At 29.5% G+C, this 25,209-nt stretch overlaps 1 protein-coding gene across 1 annotated transcript; it reads left to right on the forward strand.

Moving 5' to 3' along the window:
- Window positions 1–864: 864 nt before the first annotated feature.
- Window positions 865–24,635, forward strand: LOC119681074 (homeobox protein slou-like). Its single transcript, XM_038094144.1, has 4 exons — window positions 865–2,216; window positions 6,284–6,548; window positions 23,116–23,402; window positions 24,211–24,635. The coding sequence occupies exons 1-4, from the start codon at window positions 897–899 to the stop codon at window positions 24,424–24,426; spliced, it is 2,088 nt and encodes a 695-aa protein (XP_037950072.1). The 5' UTR covers window positions 865–896; the 3' UTR covers window positions 24,427–24,635.
- Window positions 24,636–25,209: the final 574 nt, after the last annotated feature.

A 25,209-nucleotide genomic window follows, 5' to 3' on the forward strand; every position in this document is an offset into this window, starting at 1 on the left:
ATTTCTGTCAAGAGTAAAATCTTGACAGAGCCATTAAAAAGAGGAGGAGTTAAAATTTTTGCTCGCGTAGGGTGAACTGAGCATGTACTCAAGCAACTGCTCAATCTGTCTCATTGTGTAGTAATTGACTCAACAGCTGTTGTCCAAGTGGGCGTGCGCTCCATTTTTTTTACAAGCACAAATTTCTACTTATAACGGATAACACTCACTCAACCCAATGAGTTGCGTTTGCAATTAAAAATAACCAAGCAACCACCACCATTGATGCTGTTCTCCTACAGCATCCAAGCATCGGTAGTTGTGTGTGGCGGGGTAGCAAGAGTGAAATTTTTCTTATTTTTTCTTGTAGTATTTTTATTTTGAGTTGGTTCAGTTCACTTGCCGCAAGCACGGTAAGTTGTCAACACGATTGATTAGTTTGTGTCGTCGTTTATCGTGTAAAGGCAGGCAGCACACTTTTACTCTTTCCGTTTGAGTCGAATGGGAAAAAAATAGAAAAATCTTTGTGGAAGAGATTAAATAAAAATCAACCCTCTTCAGACATTATTGGTTTGCGCGCGGATTAGACAAGATACGCACTGCGGATGCGATATCAGTAACAGTCGATTGGCTGCCATCGAAGTGAATAGTACTTTGAAATTATTTAGCGGAAAATGCTGAAGTGTGCGTAGTAAAAGAAATCTACAACTGAACTTACTTCCATAAAAAATTAATTTTTTTTTAATAAATTATGTTAATTAAATTAATACTCTGTGTGCTATAAGTGTTAAAATTAATAACAAAAGGATTGTGTGAATTTTAAAAACTTGTAATTCAAACAAAAAAAAAACAAGCCCAAAAATAATTTATATAATACCAAATTACTAAACAAACTAAGTTTTTTTACTTATGTGAAAATGGTGATGCTACAATCACCGGTGAAAACTACAGATTCAACTCAAACAGCAGCTACCGTCGGTCAAATGAGTCCAAAGTCACATCCCGATTCGCCAAAATCGAATACTTCTCCTGAAGTCCAACATAACATAGCCGGCGGTATATCGCCGACAGCTGTCGTCAATTCTCCAACAGCAAAAGCAACCAAATTTGTCCAGAATCAACAGCAATTGCCAACAAATAATGTTGTGGCCTTACAGCAAACACTCAAATCAACTGCTACCAATGAAGAGAGTTTACGTTATTCACTGGAATGCCTCAAACAAATGACCGACAATAGTAAACTTAACAGATACAGTCCCACGACTGAAGATTCCGATAGTGAAAAATGCATTAATAATAATAATAATAACAGTTCCAATAACAATAATAATAACACCACACGACGCTCGCAATCACCAGTTGCGTTACCAAATTCGCAACAACGTAAACTACTTGAACTTGCTAGTGCACGACAGCTGGCACGTCCAGAACCCCTACAACATCCACACGCTGCACTACTGCAGCAACATCCGCACTTGCTACAAAATCCCCAATTCTTAGCAGCAGCAGCGGCGCAACATCACCATCACCAACAACAACAGTTACATCATAATCCACATCAATCGCATCATGCCTTTCACCTGCGTCCACCATTTCCAACTGCAACAACTACATTAACAATACCAATTAATGCCACTCCACCCTCACCGGCTAATTCACCACTGTCCCCACCAACATCACCACTACAACCACATTCCGAACAACTACAACAACAACACCAATTGCTTTCACCTTCCGCAACCCAACAACATTCCACACATCCTTTACTGCAAGGCCACCCGCAGTTGCTGTCATCGCCACCCTCATCAATGCTGCTGACCTCACATACCCAACAACAACAACAGCAACAACAACAACAAGCAACCGCAAACAGTAGTCCCTCATCAACAACAATACATGACATGGATCTGGAACGCATTAAGCTGGTTGCGGCACAGGCTGTTGCACGCAGCACATCAAGTGTTGCTGCCTGTACCACCGTGTCCACTCCGGCTTCCATGACAGCGAATGCCGTCTCAGCCTCTGGTCTTTGCTTGCCACCAACAAATCCTCGCACAGAATTAAGTGATTATGGTTTTAGAATACAATTGGGGGGCTTGGCGGCCGCTGCGGCGGCAGCTGCCGCTACTTCAAGGCAAATTGCGGCTGCTAATTATGCGCGAAGTGATACCAGTGAAGAGTTAAATGTCGATGGAAATGATGAGGAAAGCAACGATGGATCCAATGGTACACCATCAGTAAGTTTTGCACAAATTAATACATTAAAGAAATTCCATTAAGTTCAGTGTTTATGTGTTGAAGGAGGAGACGGAAGCATAATTGAATTAAGTAAAACAGAGTTACTAACAAAATAGTAGAATAGAACTGATATATCTTTTTTAATTTGTAATTATAATTTATTAATATATGTATAACACAGAGCTATAATAAAATATTATAACTAATGTTAATTTCGACTGACAAATCTAGATTTGCTCTCGATCTGTCATTTAGATTCCTGTTCATGTTTAGAGATATGTTTAGACAAGTCAGTACCGCTTAAGAAAAGGGATGGAAATAACCAAAATTTTTTAACTAATGTTTAGCTTTTTTTGTCATATTTTGTCATATAAACATAAAATTTGAATTATTTAAAATACCAAATATATTTCAATTGTCAAATAAAATAAAACAGCTGTTAATTTCACTGTCTATTTATTAATCTAACAAAATATTTAAAGTGTTATAAATTAATCTTGAGTGTCATATATTTTGTCTCCAATGAAGTATAGAAATTGTATTAAAAGTAAGTCTCGATTGAAAAATTTGCACTTAATTTCCCTATCGAAACCGACATAAGGGATAAGAAAGTTCTTCAACTATGTTTTCCTGAAAACTATGTATAATCTGTGTATTGTGTAGAAAAACATAAACTATAATATGTAGTGTATTAATACACTGTTGGATTTTTATATCATACATAAATTATAACAAAAATAACATACAATAGTATATAATAGTATATTACTTAATTTATAGTAATATGTGAAGTTAGTTATCAGAGCAGTTTAGAACAAATGTACTATTAAGGAAATCTGTAGAAACAATTGATACCCTAGCAAGTGCAATACAAATAGGTAATTTGAAAAAGATCACAGTCCCCCAGTCACACTTAGTTACTACAGGCATCTTTAAAAATGTGTCACTAATTAGAATCGCTAAAGATGTAGACTTTACAGTTTGTACTCAGTTCCAATCTGGTAAACATAGCAGTTCCAAGTAGATCTCAGTTACTACGGGTTTATTTAAATAAGTACTACTATAGCTAATGATGAAGGAAATTATGCGTAGTACGTAGTGTCAGAAAGTTGAACATACCAATTGAACTTAAACATGTCTACCTAACAAAAGATTATTGTCTATAACACATTAGTATACATATACTATATATGTATTAATAACTGACTTAATATTACGAACGGTACAGTGACGTTAATACTAGGAATACTATTATACTATTAATACTATTAATTAGTTTTTTTGTAAAAAATCGTAAACAAATTTTTTTTTTATTAGTTTCTATTTTCCTATACAGTCATCTTTCAAATCGTTATACTGTTATTCTCTCTAGCTATTCTTTATAAATTCATCAAATAATAAGATTTGTTTAGATGTATAAAATAAACTTACTTTTTAAAATTGTTTTATGTCCTTATATCCTAAATTTGTTTTATAGAAGGACTGTGACTTTGTAGAACAGTTTATCTTCTTTTTCATTATAGTTATATAGCATATGTGTACCCAAGCAATATCCCCATAAAAAAGACTACATAAGTATCGTCATTGAACATAGTTAAGTTCTTTATTTTCACACTTTCTATGAAGCTGAATCTTCCAGCATAGTTTATTATTCTTACAATTTTTTATTTTGGTAGGATAGTTATAAACTCACGTTTTGCCCATGGAGGAGCAACCAAAAATTTATCTGACTTGCACAGAAAAATATCCATTGCATGTAAAACTATCCTCATTCGAGCAAAAACTGTATCGTTCTTGTCGATAGTTATTTCAATTTATTGCTTCTGAAAAATAGGCAAAAGTGGATCCTTAGGATCGTCGGTGTTAACTAACTTAAATTTGAAATCAGTATGTCATATGATGTGTATATGATATCATATGAAATGTAAAAAATCCAAGGTATAAACACATTTTCAATTTATTTGGCACCGATGTATCAAGATACTATCCAACACCGCTTTAATATTTTTGGTTTTGAAACCTTTTACGACATATATAGATTACTGATCACTCGTAATGTTTGAATTCTTAGGAAAAAAAATATTACATCAAACCCGAGTGGAAGTCTACTTTTTACAATATAGAAACCATATATATTATTTTTCTTTTAACCATTTTTATATTTATAATAAAATCAAAGAACAGAATGCATGGTTACTGTGAAATAAAATATACTAGTAAAGATTTAATATATTAACATTTGAATACTGCTGTATAAGAGCCTAAAAATAATTATGGATGATGATAATACAAGTATATGAGAATTATATATTTAAAAATGATAAAAATTTAGCATTGTAAGGTATTGTTGTCTAGCTCTAGCAATATTTCTTTTTTGATTCTTTTTTATTTTTTTTAATTTTTCTTATGGTGCTGTTAGCTAGCACTTTTAATGATGTTTAATGTTAATATTGATTTCGTTTAACCATTGCTTTTACTTTTATCTATGTACTTTTGTTCTTAGGTTCGTCTTTGATTCTCGTCTAGATTTTTGTTCAAATTTTTTAAATATAAAATAAATATTTTAAATAAAATATTATTATCGTTTTGTGTACGCTTATTTATTTTAACTTTGTTGTTATATATGAATACTTATATGATCAGTCTTTTCTATTTTAATTAAATTATTTTATTTCAATTTCTTTTAGTTTGTTTTATTTTATTGTTTTTTCTTCTTTGCTTTGTTTCCTTTTATTTTGTTTTGATTATGTATATATAATATATGTAACATATGTATATATTTATAATATTTATTTTATTTTCCTTAAGTTTCTTATATACAAAAATTCCGTTATAGGTTTGTTTGTATATTATTCCTATAAGTTCTATTTCAGTTTTTTATTTTTATTTTATTTCAATAATTTAATATTTTTAATTAAAATTTTTTTTTGTGGTTGTTTTTGTTTTATTTTTTGTTTTAACAAATTTTATCCACAATGATGTCTTTTAAATTAATTATTCTATTTAGAGTTTTATTTTGCTATTTAATTGAGAATAATCTTATCATTATATGTGTATATTTTTTATATTATATTAAATTTTCTAATTTAATTTGTTTTTATTTTAGTATTTAGTGATTGTTCTTTAATTATTTTTTTTTATATTATTTTGTAATATGCAGATTATTTTATTCAACTAATTTTATTTCTTTCGTATTCTCGAATATCATATATTTAATTTTAAATATTTTTTATTTTTTTTTGCTTAAATTTTATATTAATTGTCTAATTAATAATAAAATTTTTTTTTGGAATTTTGTGTATATATAAGAAATATAAAATTAAATATGTATTATTATTCCATAGATATGTACATTAGATACAAATTTATGAAAATTTATATAAATATAGGTTGAGTAATATTTAATAGCTTGTTCTGTGATATATTTTACATTTTGAAATCACAAATATATATATGTACTATGTATAGCAAAATTAATTTTACTTTATTAATTTATCAAATTAATTTTATTATAAAAATATAATAATATATTTATTATTATAAATATAATATAATAATATATTTACTTTATTACTTACATATAACTTTCAACTTCAAAAGAGAGTAATACTTTTGTAAAATATCTCAAATAGACAATCATAACTATATATTAACATATTTTATATATAATACATAATTCGTCCATTTCTTCTTGAATTTTCTTTTGCATAATCATTAAATTGAGTCCTAAACATAATTAAAAATATATATATTTTTAAATATATATTTTTATTTATTATTTTATATTATTTATATAAAATAATAATACATACATTTTATAATACATACATTTGTATATATATATTTTTTATCAAATATTATATATGATATGTATTTTTGTCATATAACTTTCAATTACAAAAGGTAGTAATTTTCTTAAATAGAACAACACAACTACATCTCTATTAAATTTACGTATTCAATTTTTAAAAATTATCATTTTTTTAAATTATATAAAATTTAGAAAATATTTCTTTTTAGAAAAAATCTTAATATTTAATTATATAATACATTATTTTGTTTACAGGTCTGCCCAGTTGATCTCACACGATCGGTACCTAACACAAAAGCAACACCCTCTACCACAGCAACGACACAAAGCGAAAAAGAAACAAACAAACGTTTAGCATTTTCAGTAGAGAATATTTTAGATCCAAATAAATTTACGGGGAAAAATGGTGTACCAGGATCATTTAATTCGTCCCGACAATGGAGTTGCAATAGCAGTAATTACGATCGTGATGAAGATATGCATGATCATTTAGATGAGGAACATAGTGAAGACATGTCCGGTAAGTTCTAAAAGTCACATAAAATAGATTTATTTAAATGGAATTAAGTGCGTGTAGTGAAATCCAAAAATATTCAGCTATTAATAACATTACAATATTATTGCCTTATACTTGAAGTGAAGACATAATAATTCATATAAGATCTAATTAAGATCTAATTAAGAATTTTATGCAGAAAAATTATATGTAATTGACGTATAATTTTGTCTTTTCTATAGATATGTTATAGAGATAACAAAATCTATTACGAAGAAGATAATGTTGAAATGATGTATTAATTGGTTTGCACGAAATGCGGGTTTTCCTTTAAGATTAGACTGACGGTCGAAATTTTATTGTGGAAGAGGGCATTAACTTCTGACAATTTCATTTTGAAAGCGTTGGATTGTGCCAATACAGTTTTTGTTCAGACATTCTATAGTTATATATCATATGATAATTGTTCACTTTTCAACATTTATATGGAGATCACAATTTCTATTATGTAGACGGCATTAACCGTACCTTAAGAGTTGAATTATGTCAGTACAGCTTTTATATTGACATATGTTGAATGACCAAACTAATTTCAAAATTTATTGTTGAAATAAAAAAATATATGTTAACAATAGCCTATGTTAGCTATAGTAATATAACTTATCTCTATTTAATTTAATCCTTTCGTAAGTATAATAAAAAAAGAATTTGAAAATAAATAAAATGGCACTTAAGTAATTTCTTATTTGGGTAGGTGTCTTCTTATGATACCCTAGACATCTTGAAATTCGTTTGGTTCCTAGGTCACTTTATTCTAGAGTTCGCAGTTACCTGTTTTACAGCACTCTTTTCCTATTCATCGTATTTTCTGAAGACTGGGAATATGCGCCTTGTGTTTTTCAAAAACATTAACTAGTTATGTAGACACACCGTCTTTGTGAGGAGTTCGGATACTACAGATGCATATTCTTAAAATGCGATCGTTATAATAATGTCTAATGTGTCGCATTTCAGCGTTTTTAGAGTTATTGTATATGGTGAGTTCCAAGTCATACATAAATTCATGTGGTTATGAAAGACAGGGAAGATTTTACTGCATACAGTAGTTAATTATGCAGTAATCTAGTTATGGATATTAAATTTACCAATTTAAGTGTAATCTCTTCTCTTTATCGTGCTCTCTCAATGCGGAGTGCTTAGATTATATTTCTCATATTTGCTAGCGGGTTTTTCTTTAAACAATGTCCTAAAAAATTTTTGAAATGGCTCTTTTTAACAAAATTCTTTCAAAAAACTTTGATCTAGTTGTAATTATTTTAGGGGTATATTATTTCAATTGCATCAACCTTATCAATTATTTTTATTTATATTGGAACGAAAGGATATTGGGAAGCAAAGCTGGTAGAAGGAATATACTGTTTTGAAGTTTCATGTTTTTTTACTAATTTCACTTCACAGCTATATGATATTTTTCTATCTTGATCAAAATACTTATTTGCATGTAACGTAACTAACAAGACCTTGCAATTTTTCGCTCATTATCTTTTTAAATGAGCACATAATAAACAGATGAAGTTATATGGTTAAGTCAAAAATATCTAACCACTGACAGTTGTCAGTTTTATCTGAAGAAGCAAAAAATAATGATGCAGATTGGCTTCACATTAAACTTTATTTATTATTACCTACCAAAATTTGAATTAGATGAAGAAAATAACCAACTCAATTTTTCGTTGGTTACTTCTAGAAATAGAATGTTTTAGATTTTTTACTTATTTATCAGGTTTGCAAAAGGTAGAATAAAAGAAAGTAATCAATTATTTGAAGTAGAAATTTCTATTACAAAATTTAATATTCGTTTATATATATTTGACTTAAAATAAAAACCAAAAATAGAATAAATTTTAATATCAATTTGTATTCGACCAATATATAACGAAAAATAAGTTTAAACCAAGAAAAAAAATTCTGGTGCTTTATTATTTCATTTAATTTCTACTAAGCCAAATTGGAAACGACGTTTACCGAGCAATAGCAAAAATGCGATTTGTGGTCCTGAATTTGTCTGGCACGTTTCATATTAACAATTTAGCAGAGCACACCAACTTGCCAGCAATTTTAATCCTTTCTAAATAATCTCTTTGAAGCATGCATATACACAATATTTACAATAATAATAACAAAAAGTGAAATAACAAATTTGAAATTAAAAAATATAATAAATGAATTCATAGGAATTCACAGCTCAAACCGAAACATCAAATCATTTTCAATTTAATTGAAATTAGAAAAAGTAACCAAAAATTGTAACAAAAACAAAAAAAAAAAAACTCAAAATAAAAAATTCCGGATCCAAATTTGTACTGCAAATGAATATAAAGTAAAATCTGCAATTCCTTTTCACTGAGTTCAGTATTCACACCAGCTCACACTGGTGCGTGGAAACTGTTCAGTGTAAACACAAATAGCAGGGACGGAACACATTGCGTATGAGTGTTCCCTTTTTCTATTCCTATTTTCTATTTTGCATGGGATCGTATGTATCCCTTTTTGGATTTTTTTAGAGTATAATGTTAACTTATTCCTAGCAACTGGTACTAGGATATTTTTCGTTTTTTTTTTGTGTTGTATTTGTGTAGTTTATTTTTGTTTGTTTATTTGTGGAAAAGATTGCAGCTTTATGGTATGTTTTGATTTTGTAAGTAATGGAAATTTTTTCCCCAAGCTTTTTGATGCAATTTTTTTCCATAAGATATTTCAGAGTTCTATTACAATATTTTTGGTAACTAGTATATCCTTTTTTTTTTTGTATATGCACACTGGATATATGTCTCGATGTAGGTTCTTTTGAAGTTATGTGATTGCTTTGTGTGAAAACATTTTTGTATGCCATTTAAAATTGTATTTTGGACGTATTTCTGTTTTCGGATGTGAGTTTTGTTTGTGGTCATTTGTATATTAAGCTTTAACAATATTTCATTAAAATTTAAAATTCAATAAAAAAACATATTTTTATAATTACTAAGGAAAACTCATGTATATTTTGTAAATATGTAGTTATAATTGCATTGAAAATTTCTAATAAGAAAATTAACATTAACATTTCTTCCATGTTAGAAACATTTTAAATTTATTGTCACTGTTAAAAATATTATTTTTAATGATCTTCAACAATTCGAATAACAGTGGGTTGAATATTTTTCAATATGTAATATATATGTATTTATGGAATCAATTTTATTTGTAAATAATGAAGAAAGACATTGTTAAGATATATAAGTTATTAGAACATAATTTCATTTTTTTTGGACTTCTTTTATGTGTCTTCTTTATATTTTAGGTATTATTTATAATTTGTTTTTAAATTTTGATTTGTTACGTCGAAAATATTTTAAAGTCGGTTTTGTTTTTGAAAATTCTTAGCTTTTATTTGAATCGTTATTTTTAATATATTTCTATACGTATTTCGGCAAATTCGCTTTCGCCTACATCAGGAAAATTCCTAATAATAATAAAAAAAATTAAAATTCTTAAAAAACAAAACCAACTTTAAAATATTATTTATAATTATTTTTTGTATTATTATATATGACTTTTATATATAACATTTTTGCATATGTTTTAGTTTGTCATAATTATTAGAAAGCATTAAATATGAATTAAATACATTATAGACAAGTTACCTATAAATGTTAAGTAAACAATATGTTTTCTACTACCTCTGCTAAAGCTGTATGATCTGTTAAACTTTCTTACAGTTATTAAGGCGTGCTGTACATTCTGAAAGTAAAACTGTTAATCTGTTAATTCAATCGAAAACATAGAAGATATATTTCAATTTATAATACAGGAAATAGCAAGATAATTGCTATGTATCTAAATTATAATGTATTCAGAGCTCAAACTATTAAAGTACATATATAATAGAGCTTTGAACTGTAAATAAACTGTAAACCAAACACAAATTTGGATAACTAAGATTTTTAGAACTACATATTAAAAAAATTTCGATTTAAAATACAAGACAGAACAAGACCTTTCATTTATAAAATTTTTACAAATACTTAATTCTGGACTTTGAGCAGGAAATCAACCATGACCCAAAAAAAAAACCAAAACCTGAAGTATTTTTTTTAAAATTCAAAAAGTTATTTTTATGATAATATATTTATATTTATAATGTCAATATTATATGATATAATTATGTATGTGTATATTCATAAATACTATATTTCAGTTTATGTGCTTTTTTGCATATAAATTATTCAAAAAACTAAATTAATTTTTGATTTTTTATACTGAAATTAATAAAACATTATATTACCAAATATTGCTATTAGTTGGAATTAAGTTAGGCTAGATTGAAGGTCGCCTTTGAGTCCAAAAGTCGACCGTTGAACGTAAATAATCACGCGTTGTGATACCATGGATTTGCTTTCTTTGTAGGCAGAATAGAAAGTCAGAGTTGAAAGGCACGCTTCTTCCATTTAAGTGAAATTGTACCAAGACTTTAAATCTCCTTCTATCCAATGATAGACATTAACACATTAGTACAGTTCTATGGAATACAGTTCTTCTCTTCATCTGCAGATCCACAGTCACGACAAAAGTTATTATTAGTTGAAATTAGTTTTATAGTTTATTAGTTTATATTTATTAGTTTTATATTTATTTATATAATTAACGCTAGATTAATTTTCATCATAACATATGTTGTTCAACATAATTATTTTTGTTATAACATTTTTTTTAATTTCTTTCATGCTAATAACAACTGAAGTGTTGTTACTTCACATTTCACACAGTAATCAGCTTATTTGCTTTAAAATTAATTATTTTCAATCAAAAGCGAAATCTTATCGCAACTTAACATAAGCTTAAATGTTTACTTAAATGCGAAAGCCTACTTTGCCTACTTTGTCTGCCCTTAAATAGCACACACATTTACACTCACTCATATATACTCGCTGTAAATGCTGCAAATGTTATTCGAAAGTTTATAAACACAATGGCGGCCATCATCAACACGTTAATGTTGTTGTATTTGTTTTTGTTAATAAAACACAATTAACTTCATCAATGACTGGTGGTATCGCTGTTGGTGTTTTGACTGTTACTATTCACTGTAGTCACTGTGAGTTAACATAACTCTGTGTTGTTGCTGTTGATGTTGTTGCTATTGTTATTATGGTTGCCATGTTAATGTTATTGCTGTACTAACTGTTACTGATAATGATTACCAACATCATCATTATTACTGCCATCATATTTTGCCCCACAATATTCATGCATGCTGTGTTGTGCTGTGCTGTGACACATTTCATATTTGCCTTTTTACGTTACAATTTACGCCTATGCGACACACCAGTAATAGGCAACATGATGCTGTCATGCTTTAGTAGTGCTACTCGCTTTAGCTTGACTCACTGTTATGCTTTATTGCTGGCATGTACCTACGTACGAGTGCTGTTAAGTTTGTTTGGTAGTCTCATTAATTAGCAAGATACTTAATTACCGCACATTTATTAAGCGCTTCAATAACTTTGATTGCTGTTGGCATAAAGTTTGAACAACTCGCTATAATGGGAGTTTCTTAAAAAGTGTTTGTGTGTGTGTATGTGTGTGTGTGTGGGTAAATATGTTTGTGGATATATTGGGTGTCCTTTAACTCCTTTAACTCTTTTACATACAGTTTACAGTAACTTGTATTGCTGGTAATTATAGCAGTAGTAATAGGGCAGCAATGCAGCACTTTTGTGTTGACATGCGCACTACTTACCATTCGTTCCTTATAAATTTATTATGCGACAGATTATGGCAGTGTAATAAAGTCTCGGTTTGGTTGTAACAATAATTTTGGGGACTTTAGGTGTTAAATGTTTATGGTTGGTCTGAAATTAGGTTTGCTTTGTTATTTGAGGCTACAGTGATTAAACTGGTAAATCATTAGCTTGTGTTGAAAACTCTTTGCGTTTATTATTTTAATTGCTGAAAGGCAATATGAGAGTTAGAAGGCTCAAAAACATTTTGTAACCTAATAAATTTTAAATTTATTAAAACGTTAGGAGATTAATGTGTATATTTAGATAAAAATACATAGTTTGACACTGTTAACATTTTGCTTGAAATTAGAAGTAATTAAATCGATCTTACAAAAAGACTATCTATTACGTGCAGAGACAGGAATGATGCTTCAACTTGTACTAAAAAGTTAACTGTTTGGTTCAAAGTTTTAAGCCTCAAGCACTAACCTATAAGGATGAAAATGATAATCTGGTTGCAAATTCACAGTGTTTGCTCACAATATACAAATAATATTTTTTCAAACTACTATCTGCTGATGATAATATCAAATTTACCTCTGGAGAAATATTTCGGAGCTTCAAATCAAAAATGAAAGTGTTTAAATTCAACCGCATCAGCGATGATAACAAGGAGAAGATAGTCTATCTACAAGGAACTATTCAAAGCCGGCGTTGATATCCTGATAGGGTGCATGCATTAGCTAATCTGCAGAATAAGCAGATAGTTGGCCAACGATTTGCGTTAACTATCAGAAAGTCAACCTGATACCGATTGTTTACAAGGTCCTTACAACTGTACTGTGTAAATAAAAAGTTAAAGCCACATATCAGCTCAATAATTATCAGTGCTCTTCCGTATTTACAAATTTTGGAAAAAATCCACTAATATAATATAGACACTAACCATCTTTTCGTGTTTTTATTTATATTACTAGAGGATAATCTCTTTGTTTTGAGCCCAGACCTTATTCTGTTCAATGAATTCTATAATATATGAAAACACTCTACACTTCAAAAGTACTTTTAGATACTAATTTGGAATTTTTTAACTTGTTGTATTTAATACTTTATTAATTTTGAATTTTAGTTTCTTCTTTTTTACCAAGGTATCCAAAACCCACCACACGTAGGCAACGTAGGTAAAACGCCACTATTGTACTCATACCCTCTTACCAATAGAGTTCAGAATATATTATGAGATTTTTGGAAAATATTTTCTAATATTTATAAACTATTTAAATATAAATTATTCAATTTTTCTAATTCCTTTTTATTAAGACTATTATATATACAAATTCGGGATCAAAAATACACATAATAAGCCACAATCATATTTACTACTACCAACTCCAAAAGGGGTTGATTATTACCCCAACATATTTTTTACCGATTTTTACTTAAGTTTTGTCGTATTTCCTCCACATCCCCTTTGTATTATTATTATACTGAATAATTCTTTTTTTATTATGTCCTAAAACATTTTGCTTGTTGTCATGTTTCCACACAAAAAAAAATTAATCCAGAAGTTCTTATGAGCGTCCATTTAAATGTGGGTGGTTGGATCAACTTACATATCAACTCTGTCAACTCAGCATTGTTTTAGTGACGTTGGCAAAAGCAGGGGTGGCAAAGTTGAAATAAAATGGCTGCGGAACTTTTTCATTTTCATTTTTTCTCTCTTCTACTCCCAATTTAAGGGTATGCTATCCCTTTCACAAGTACACATTTTTTTATTTTTCTTTTATAACATCTTTTGACTTCATAAAATTTAACAGTTTACTTGTTTTACTTGTAATAGCGTACTAAATGTTGCGGGGAGTGGAGTGAAGTGGGGTTATGTGTAAATATGGTACATTTACTTAAGTGTTTGCGATTTTGGTTAGGTTAGGAATTTCTCTGTTCAGAAAAGTTTTGAAAAGAAATAATATATTTTGCGTTTAAATATTTCAAAAAGAAAATTTCTTTCATTTTAAAGAGAAAATTTTTATGAAAATTGTATGGAAATTGCAGCGTATTGGTAGTATAATAAATAATTATTTAATTAATGATATGTATTTCTAGAAATTAAAGAGATTAGAGAATTTTTCTCGAAATTTTTTGATGTAATTAGCAATCAGCAAAAAAAAAGAGTATAAATTAAGTATTTAATTAGGAAAACACTTAATTCGTATAGAAAATCAATTCATAAATGACAAGCTGTAGATTTAACTGTAATCTATATCATATCATGTATGTATTAATAGGACACTTATTAGATGCTTTCCTGTATTCTACTAATAATAAATCCTTTGCAAGCGAACATCTTTATATAAAACTTAATTTTATTCTAGGACGTTTACGGTAAGATATAGACATACTAAAATAGTACGTACGTTTTCTTAGAACAGTAAAACAGTGGAAAATATTTCAAAAAGTAGGACCTTTGATTACCATATGCTTGATTTTATATGACTATATACATATCTAAATTCCACAATATTCCACAAAAACACGATATTTGGTAATAAGTTAAGTGTAAGCATCTTCTTCGCTGTATTGAATAGGATATTTTTTTATCATCGACGAAATCTACTAAATTTTGGATCTACTAAGGTCTCACTGTGGGCTCGTTTCAGAATTCACTACATTATTCTTCTTAATGTAATCAATCAAACAGGCATTTATTTGCCATCATTTTACTCCTTTGGTAAAACTCAATTTTCCGAAATACGCCTGCTACAGATAAAGTTGATTCAGCCACCACGGTAATGTTTTGGAATGCTGACTTTTCTGTTAAACCAAATTATGAGTAAGAAATGTATATACGGAATGAAAGATTTTTTTTTAATTGTCAACAAATGTAATGAATTTTTTATTGGAAATTTATTAATTAGTTAGGGTAGGCTATGCCGGCGATCCTTAGTATTCTCTTAGGTCTATTGTGTTATCGTATTAAAATTTACACTGAACCCTGACAAAACCTAAAATGCTGATTATAGAAAGATTCTGGATCTAGCCAAGATTCACATTGAACCTTTAGCAAAACCAAAAAGGGTCTTTAGATAGAAGTCCTAGAGCTAACTAATATTCACATTGAAACATTTGAAAAGCCAAAAATGCTCTTTAGAGTGAGGTCCTAGAGCTATATATATGTATATAGCGGGATGCTAAAAACGTTCAAATTGGTTTATTTTTGTTAAATTTAATTAAATATAAATGATGTATAGCATATAATATATATGATATATGATTGATATAATAATTAATAAAATAATTAATATAGAATACAATATATAATGATATTATATGTCATACTAATAATCATATATTAAAGGTATGATTAAACGGGAGTTTCAATCTTCGCTCATGGTTCCCTATCCGGAGTGCATATCGTAGAGTCTTCTCCATTTTTAATTACTTAGTTAAAAATGTCAAATTAAAGTAGATATGAAACTCGTGTTTCCTTAAATAAAATCCCAATAAAATTTGTAAGTATATTTTAACGTTTATGGCTTGAATCTGTTTACATTGTGAAAAACAAATAAAAATGAAATACAAACTATATTCAAATTAAACTATAGTGACCTTTAAAACTTCAAGACGTTCAAAGAAATATGCATTAAATTTTTATAACAAAAACTATACAGAGATATATCCTTTAATTATGTTTCATGTTTTTAACATTTCAAAAAAGTTCTTAAATTTATTTCACCACCCATTTGCACATTACAATTACACCACTCATACACACACACATATATTTAAGCAAACACATACAGTATACAATTACATTATTTGAAAAGTTATTTTTATGAAAGAAGAGAAAAAGACAAATAACAAAAAAAAAACAAGCAAATTTTAACTGTCGTTTATTTATAATTTCATGAAAATGGCAAAATGAGACGACAAATGCTCCCCAGGGGCACATTGGGGTAGCAACAGCAGCGTATGCGTTTATGATTGCGAAAATATTAACTTCCACACACACAAACACACTCAAATAGAACAGAATAAGAGCATTTTTCGTTTTATGTATCAGCAAATTATCATGCATATTCATAAGTTGCCATAAATGCTTATGAAGTATTAAAGCGCATTTGTATGTATGTACATATGCGCATGTATGTGACTGGCGTGTGGGCCACGGCAATTTGTAGCTGCTGTATGCTGTGTCCTTTGTGGTGTGTTGTGAGGTGGCGTAAATTATATGGTGGAGCTGGTAATTAACACTCTGATTTCATAATTAAGTTTATGACTTCAAATGTTGGTTTATTTTACGATGCTCAAGTGTTTTCATAAACATTTGCCTGTGTTTGTAATGATAATTTTAAAAGTGTGTGTATGTAAGCACTTGCACATTTATTTAAAAATATATATATTGTGTGCGTATATATGTGTATTTATTGTGATGAGAGTATCATAATTTAAATGCTGTTGTAGCACCCGTGAGGCTTTTGCCTTTCCAAATATATGAATTTGCGTGTGTATGTGTCTGTGCCTAAGTGTAATTTTGTATATTTTATAAGCTTTTTGTGCCTTTGCAAATGGCGTTTTATGGTGCAAAACGTTAAATTAGTATGAAGTGCTTTTAAGGTAATTACAATGAAATAAAAAGTACAACAACTTCTTAACAACAACAACAATTTATGTTTTTGTTGGCGATAAAAAATTATATTTCGTACGCACAATTTGTTAATTTGTGGATTTAAATTTTAACACAAATTCTTTAAAAAGTTGAAATGTTTTAAAAAAAATATTTTTACAACTATTTTTAATGTATATTTTTTTTAGTTATTAAACATGATTTCTTTTTATCATTATTATTTGCACTGTTGTGGATGAAGGTATATATGCTAGCTAAGATGATTGAAACAGTACGATTAATGAATCATCATAGCGATATTTTTTTGTCTAGTATTTATCTATTTGTGTCCCTTATGCTTTCTCCCTTTTCCTCTTTTCTCTCTCTTTCCCACGCCGTTTTTATTTCTATTTTCCTCACTGTATGTCAGTTTACCAGTTAAGGTGTTATGATCTGAACCATAACATCAATGTGGTTATTCCACAGTGCTATCTATTAGTCTATTATACATTTGTATTTTTCTATAACCTCTCCCGCTTTCTGTCACTTTATGCGAGAGATGTGTCTATCCTCACAAGAAAGCAGTTAGAATATTTCTGAGGTAAGGAATGTCTGTCGAGAGAAGCGATTAAAATGTAATAGGCAGCACCCTTTACTATTTAAAGTATATATGGTAGTAAGTGCGCTTTACTTGCGGTGCCTGACCGGAAGTGTAAATCTGTTACCACGGGGTCATGGGCCAGAGATTTGTCGGTCCTGATGTGGTATATAGGTGTTACGTGGAGTAAACTGATGGCTGTGATAAAACCCTAAGTTTCAACTTTTCAAGTTTAAATACTGGTGAAATGACTATACTTATTACTTTCATTTGAACAAAAAAGAACAAAGGTGTTAGATGGCTTCCTCAAGTGCAGGAAACCATATCCCAAAGTATAATTTCAATTGGTACCTACAAAATTCCTTTAAATCCCAATGGGCGGTTTATTGTTATATTATATCAGTACGTACCTATGTTAAGAATACTGTGGTTTTAAACTTTCACGGTAGTTAATTACATTAAAAAATTTTGGTTTCTGTATATCAGTCTCCTTTGCTATTATTTCTCCATCTACTGTTTCTCCATCTGTCAGCAATCGGCAACTAAGATTCTCAAATATGGCTTATCGGTTGAAAAACGTCTTTCACACGACAAATACATCTTACTGTAAGATGTCTTAAATACCAATCCAATGTGGATTGGTATTGAATTTTTACTCTCATAACTAGGACAATCAATAATTGGAGTGAAAGCTGCAAATAATGAGAGCTGATATATACGAGTAAATACTTTGAAAATATGTCAACCTAACAAAGTTATGAACCAATAGTTATAAAAATATGAACCATAATGGTGTTGAAGAACAGAGCGCATTATAAATGTTGAAGGTGCTACTATAGTGATAGCGAGAATAAATAATAAAAATAAAAATCTAGGACTGCTACTCTAATCTTCTTAGCCTTACAACTTTGCAAAACTCTCCTCTTCCTGATCTGTGGACTCTCACATTATAAAATAGTTTTTTCTATAAATAACATGTTTTGTTAGATTCTTCGTTTCCTGATATATTGGATTTTCAGTTTTTTTTACAAAATAATATTGTCTACAATAATATCTTTTCAATTTAATTAAAATTTGTCTGAAATTATTCAATCGATATTTTCATTACAAAATCCATTTTTTCCATTAAAAACTTCATTTAGTAAATTTCTGGTCAATAATCCACAAAGCAATTTTTATGGTGAGCTACCGACATAAAGAAAACAATGTGGTATTCCAAGTTCCCTTTGGTCGCAGTTACGACGATTTTTGCTCAAACTGACTAATTTGGTGACAATGTTTGTATTCCTTTCAGAAATCAACCAAACAGATTATGCTTATTCATTGGGTTGACACCCAAACTCTACTAACAGAAAGTGGTCACAGCTTTATCAATTGGTAGCAAAAAAATATGTGGTGTAAACCACAACTCCACGAAATCATAGTATAGAGAAAGAGAAGGAAATCACAGCTCATTGTGTATTCACGGCATTTTTGCTAGCCAATATTTAATGACTTCAAAGAGTGACAACATTAGTGGTGCGATTGGTTCCATTCAATAAACACAGGCTTTTGATTGAATTGAATTTGGTGCAAAATCAGTCATAAAATTTGGGAGTTGAGTATAACACCAGTGTCTAATAGATTAAATATAAAAATTAGTTTTAATTCTTTATTAAATTAGATAAATTTAATTAAATGGTTTCAATGATTGACTGTTCGGGGTTTCACACACACACACACATCTGCTCTCCACTTAACATATAATTTGAGTTCCATAATGTGAACTCATCACATTTGAGTCAAATCAGTCTGTTATGATATCACATGATCTGAGTTCAATTATTTGGAAATAGGTGCACATAAATCAAATTGGTCTCTTGTAATACCACATGATCTAACTAGGTTCCTAATCAATCATCATCATTTAACTACTATTGTAATGATCTTATTAGAGAAAAGATGTCATGTTGTGGAATATCTATCAACTGACAGTAAACTGAGGTAGTTATATATATTACACAGTTCATTAAAAAGTAATAGTAGTCGAAATAATTATCCAAAAGGATTATAGTAACATAAATAATAGTTAAATGACTATTTAGAACCACTCGTTGAACATATAGTGTAGTATAATGAAATATTAAAAAAAAGGTGGAGAAGTTTATATTAGCTGTCTTCAGTTCACAAATACTCCTTTAAGTGAAGCATGTATTCCTGTAACGCTTATGAAATATAATCCTCCTTCCTTCAATAAAAATCTTTAAACTTTTTCCTTGGTTAAAATTAAATTTCCTTTAATATATCCTTTTAATGTTTTATATTACGAAGTTGAAAATTTCGACTAAATCATCAATGTCTATCGAAACCCTTCAAGCACCGGCAGTTTCACCCTAGTATGTCCTTCAATCAATTGAAACTTCCCCTTTTCGATGTACGACTATTTGCGTACCTGTACATAAAAGCGACTGACTTGCGCCAACATTGCTTCGGCATGTGTTTATCTACACCAGTCAGACATCCATCATGAAAGTAAACCTATTTAACCACCATGTTTACTTTGCTGCCGCCATTATACGCTCCATCGTGTGCTCAATCGCGAACCAGTGGGTTCGATAACAGCGTCGAAGACTAATTTCTGTGTGAGGGACTCCGCTTGGCTACAACAGCAAATGCAAGCGGTAATGTTGCCGGTCAACAAATGTTAAATATTAAATGAAGCGTTGATGTTAATTTTCTGATTAATTACCACAATGTTTGTTATTATTTTCCAACCACTGTAGTAATTTTTGTTGTTGTTGTTATGTTATTGTAATTGCAATAACAACAACTGCAATTGAAGCTGCAACATTTCTACCCACTATGAATCGACCAAACATGATAGTGAAATTGTTGTGTACATTTGAAAGCGGCGCACATGTACAGATATAAAATTAAATGTGTTTGCCTACTTTTAGGCGCTCAGACACACCTAACCTAATTATATGCAAACACTGCCAATAATGTTGACCAATTATAGGATTTGCTCATGCATTTTAGATAAAGTGCAATTGCTGTAAGCGATTTCTGTAATGGATGCAAATAATAGACTAGAATAAAATTTTAATTATTCCGCACAGTTTGAATTGGTAAGGAAGGACATCGATTGTCATAGTTTTGGAGTTTTCACACACACATACACACATTTTTATTCAACTCTATGCTTTCAAATCACTGCATTCAGATGAAATCCTTTTTCTCAACCACTGACATGACAACACTTAGCAATTTTGAGAAGGGTTGTCACTTGTCGCGTCGCTTCCTAACGTTTTCTCTATTGTAGGATTGAACCCTTAACGATTTAAAATTTTTTGAAAAGTTGATTTGTTTCGCATTCAGATTTCTGAATCCTCAATGTTGTTAACATAATTGTATTGTAATAATGCTTGAGTGAGTTTTGTGCTGTTAAGCTGTCTTACAAGGGCTTTCTGCTTTGTTGGGAGTGCCAAAGAAAAAGGGTTTATCAGGCTCTATTTTAGCTACAATTGCTTTGACTACTTTTTACGGGTCTCGCTTGAAGCTACTCAATTTTGGCATTTCAAAATCGTTTTGTCGTGTAGTTAATTTGTTAACAAGAAAAGTTTATTACTTTAATTCCTTAGCTTAAAGGTATGGAATCGAAACGCTGGGTTCAGTTAAATGGTTCAAAAATTACTTAAGTGGATTAGGTGTATTTTTTCCATTTGCTGTAATTATAACGATGGTCATTTTAATGGAATTTCATGAATGTGTATAAAAGGGTCAGCATTATACAAAAAATATTATAAAATTTTGTAATTATGTGTGTTTCGGGTGTTTAAGTACAAACATGTTCCCACCATTGTAAATCATACTTGGTATAATCAGCCGAATATCACACTATACGCAGAAATGTTTTTGAAATCTAATATTATTACAAGTATTATTCTGTAATAGTTCTGTATATTAACATTTATATATGCATATGTACACATATATACAAGCTATATATAATAGACTAGATTTTCTATCAATTATGTCAAATATTTCTGATATATTCTGATGTACACATATATATGAGCTATATACAACACACTGGATTTTCTATCAAAATATTACACAAGCAGAGAATTAATCTGCCAAATAAAACACGAATAAATAAAAATCGTATATTATAGAGGTTAAAAATAATTCCGTAGAATTAATAAGAATATATGTCATTAATATTATATAATGTGTCTTACTTGAGACATTAATGTAATACTTATGGATACATAATTCTGACATTGGGAAATAATCAGCTAAAGATGTTATGTTGTGGTCTATTTCATTTTATTGTTCTCAAATTATCGTAAAATTATTTAGTTATAGGGCTAAATAAGTTTTTGAAGGTAGCAGCACTTTCGTTGCTTCGGAGTTCGGGTGGGACTAAAAACGAAATATATATGATATGTCACATCTCTCAACATCTTCTGCTACTGTGTGAAGATCACATTGAAGTCTCTTACTATGTTTCAACTGAAACTAAGCAACATTTTTCATTATTCGAAGAACTTCTGACTGAAAACATTGAAACATAGTAATAATAGATTTAGAGGCTGAGCCCCATAATTGAATACCATAGATCTATATGAGTCTCAGAATTTTTTTAGAAACGAGAAGTTTGTTGTGTGGGAAGACCCTGAAAAATCAACTTATCGTTATATAATTGGATACATTTCAGATGTAAAAATCACGATGAAATGTATAATTAGGAATTAACCAATAGGCATTTTTTATTATTCGAATAACTTTTGACTGAAAACGTTGAATTAGCGCAATATTAGATTTACCGCTGGAGCCACATAATAAAAAACTATTGTAAGTAAAGTTTGGAATATCTACCTATCATAACATAATAGAATAGTTTTCAGTCAAGGCTACTTCAAGCTAATTGCAAGACGATTTCACTAATTATGTTGAATCAAATGTGAACAAAATTCACAAAAACTGTGTAGTTACACAAAAACAAGTTCAATAAGAGTTACTAAATTACGTTTGTTTTTGAACAATTTGTTTATGTTTTCCTAACGAAAATTGCCTAATATTGCGCAAGATTAGCATGAAAAGCAATCGTTGACCTCATACACACCAATGACGGAAGCAGAGCAAATTAAAATGGAATTGTGATTGCTGCATCATAGCAATCAATTCGGCATAGGATGTTGGTCACTAGATACTAGATACTATGTTCTACTACGCAGGCATACTACGTAATTGTGCCCACATGTGCAATAACATGTGAAAATGTTTTTCCAATTAATTCAATGATTTTGATTGAAATTTTGTAGCTGCTTTTTTTCCTTTTTGTTGTTATTGTTGTCCTTTTTACTTTGTGTAAAATATTTACGATATCCTTGTTGTTGGCCCATTTTGTGATTGATTTCAGTAATGTTGCCTCCAATTCAATTACGTCTGTTAATAGCTATTAGGATGATACGCATAATGCAGTGCATAATAATGACTTAAATATGGATAAATAAATATCTTAAGTGACCTTCTTAACATGATGGATTGTTTGATTAATTGATTAGCAGAAGTATTGATAAATTGAACTGTCACTTCAATTAAATATTTAATTCATTTCATTAATTTTTTTATTTTTAATTTTAGCTCAAGATCTTAATGACATGGATCAGGATGATATGTGTGATGATGGCATGAGCAGTGATATCGATGATAGAGCCAGTGAAACAGACTCAAAGAAAGGTGGTAGTCGTAATGGTGATGGAAAATCTCAAAGTGGTGGTGGTGGTGGTGGTTCAAAACCCAGAAGAGCACGTACAGCATTTACCTATGAACAATTGGTATCGTTGGAAAATAAGTTTAAGACAACGCGCTATTTAAGCGTCTGCGAACGTTTGAATTTAGCACTAAGCTTAAGTCTAACAGAAACACAGGTAAGATATATTTAGGAATATATATATCAAATGGTACAATCTCTAATAAATATGTAAAATATCTGTACTGTTAATGGTTTTAATGAAACTAAATTGATAATGTCATGAAGACAATTCACTACTAGTCCGGTTGTGACTGATTGCAAGATCTTCAGCAATTGGCATGTCTCAAAAATTTTTAGCACAACACATATGTCTTAAAGTATATAAAGTTCACTTTAGAGAGAAGATAATTAACTATTGTTTGATACTATATTTTTTTTATTATGAATTGCGTATGCTTTCTGTTCAAGATTTCTAAATGGATAGGCGACGAAATGCTCTAGAAACTTCGCGAACAGATATATTTTTATCAAAGTGATTTTCCACAATTTGGAAGCGTTGTTCTAGCGTTAAACGATTCAAGAAGAATTGCCAAACCTTACTGAAAAAATGTCAACACAATTTGACACTATCAGGCATCAAACCATAGTTATCGATATCAATAGTTATCGATATAAATAGATATCATGCATCTAAAAAACACGCTGTAAATAATATAAATAAAACCTTAATAAACCATAAACTGTAGTTCAGTCAATTCAGGGCCACAAACTAATTAATTCCGTAAATTTTAAAAAATAAATATATATACATATATATATTCAGTAAAATCTAAACTGTACAAAGAATTCAATAAATCAGCCTGATAGTCTTAGGTCTTGAATTATTTTTTTCTAATCTAGTATTTCTATTACTATATTCTCATATATATATGAATATATTTTCTCTACATTGAACTGAAAGGAAAAACTTTATTTATTTTTAGGTAAAAATTTGGTTCCAAAATCGTCGCACAAAATGGAAGAAACAAAATCCAGGCATGGATGTGAATAGTCCTACGATACCACCACCAACCGGTGGCTCTTTTGGACCAGGTGCTTATGCCAGCAGTTTACTTTATTCACATGCTGTTCCCTATCCACCATATGGACCCTACTTTCATCCGCTTGGCGCGCATCATCTGAGTCATTCTCATTCATAAAATTGCAAAATGCAACATAAATTGTTGCAACTCATGGAAATGCGTAAATAGCGTAATTCAGCCAAGATAACTGAAGCCAAAGACGAAATTTTTTTCATAATTCTAAGAAAATTCTATGTGATGATAACGTTAGACCGGGCCAGTGCAAAGTTAGGATAAATAATAATTACTACTTACAGTGCTCGAGTAAAAATTACTCTCTTTTAGTGCTAAAAGACTATTTATTGTTTTTTTTTCATTTTGTTGTTTTGTGAATTTGTCAATTATTGTAAAAAGTTATTCATAAAAATAAAAATTCTGCTTTAATTATTTGCCATATAAAAAAATAAATAAAATAATTTCTGTATTGTAAATAAACTTTAAAAATTCTGTAATAATGTTTGCAGAGTGCATATCCTATTACTTTTAAATTATTTCTTGTACGTAGTTATGAATAGTCTTAAGACATTAAAACAATTAATTGCTAATAGTATTAGAATATTATGTACTTATTGTTACTAAGTCAAAGTCAAAATCAAAAGGATACAAATAAAATTAATTATAATTATAAAAAATTATGCATTTTTATTAATAATAATTCGATATTATAAGGTTATTAAATAGGTTGTAGATAACACATGATAATTTTACGGACTGTATCGAATCGTTGTGCAGTTGATGCACTTTGGTAAAATATCATTTCGGAACCAATTCATTCATTTTATAGTCATTATAGGAAATATTTAATTGGATGGTGGTTGATTGGTCATATCCTGGTCATATCCAGCGCGAACTTGGACCCCA

Source organism: Teleopsis dalmanni, chromosome 2, assembly GCF_002237135.1.
Source record: "Teleopsis dalmanni isolate 2A chromosome 2, ASM223713v2, whole genome shotgun sequence".
In the NCBI taxonomy this organism is placed as follows: domain Eukaryota; kingdom Metazoa; phylum Arthropoda; class Insecta; order Diptera; family Diopsidae; genus Teleopsis; species Teleopsis dalmanni.

Excerpts from the sequence above, each read along its gene's own strand:
- LOC119681074 (XM_038094144.1), top strand. The coding sequence starts at position 897 with ATGGTGATGCTACAATCACCGGTGAAAACTACAGATTCAACTCAAACA. Across the intron at positions 2,217-6,283 it reads GATCCAATGGTACACCATCA|GTCTGCCCAGTTGATCTCAC; the intron begins GTAAGTTTTGCA and ends TTTTGTTTACAG. Across the intron at positions 6,549-23,115 it reads ACATAGTGAAGACATGTCCG|CTCAAGATCTTAATGACATG; the intron begins GTAAGTTCTAAA and ends TTTTAATTTTAG.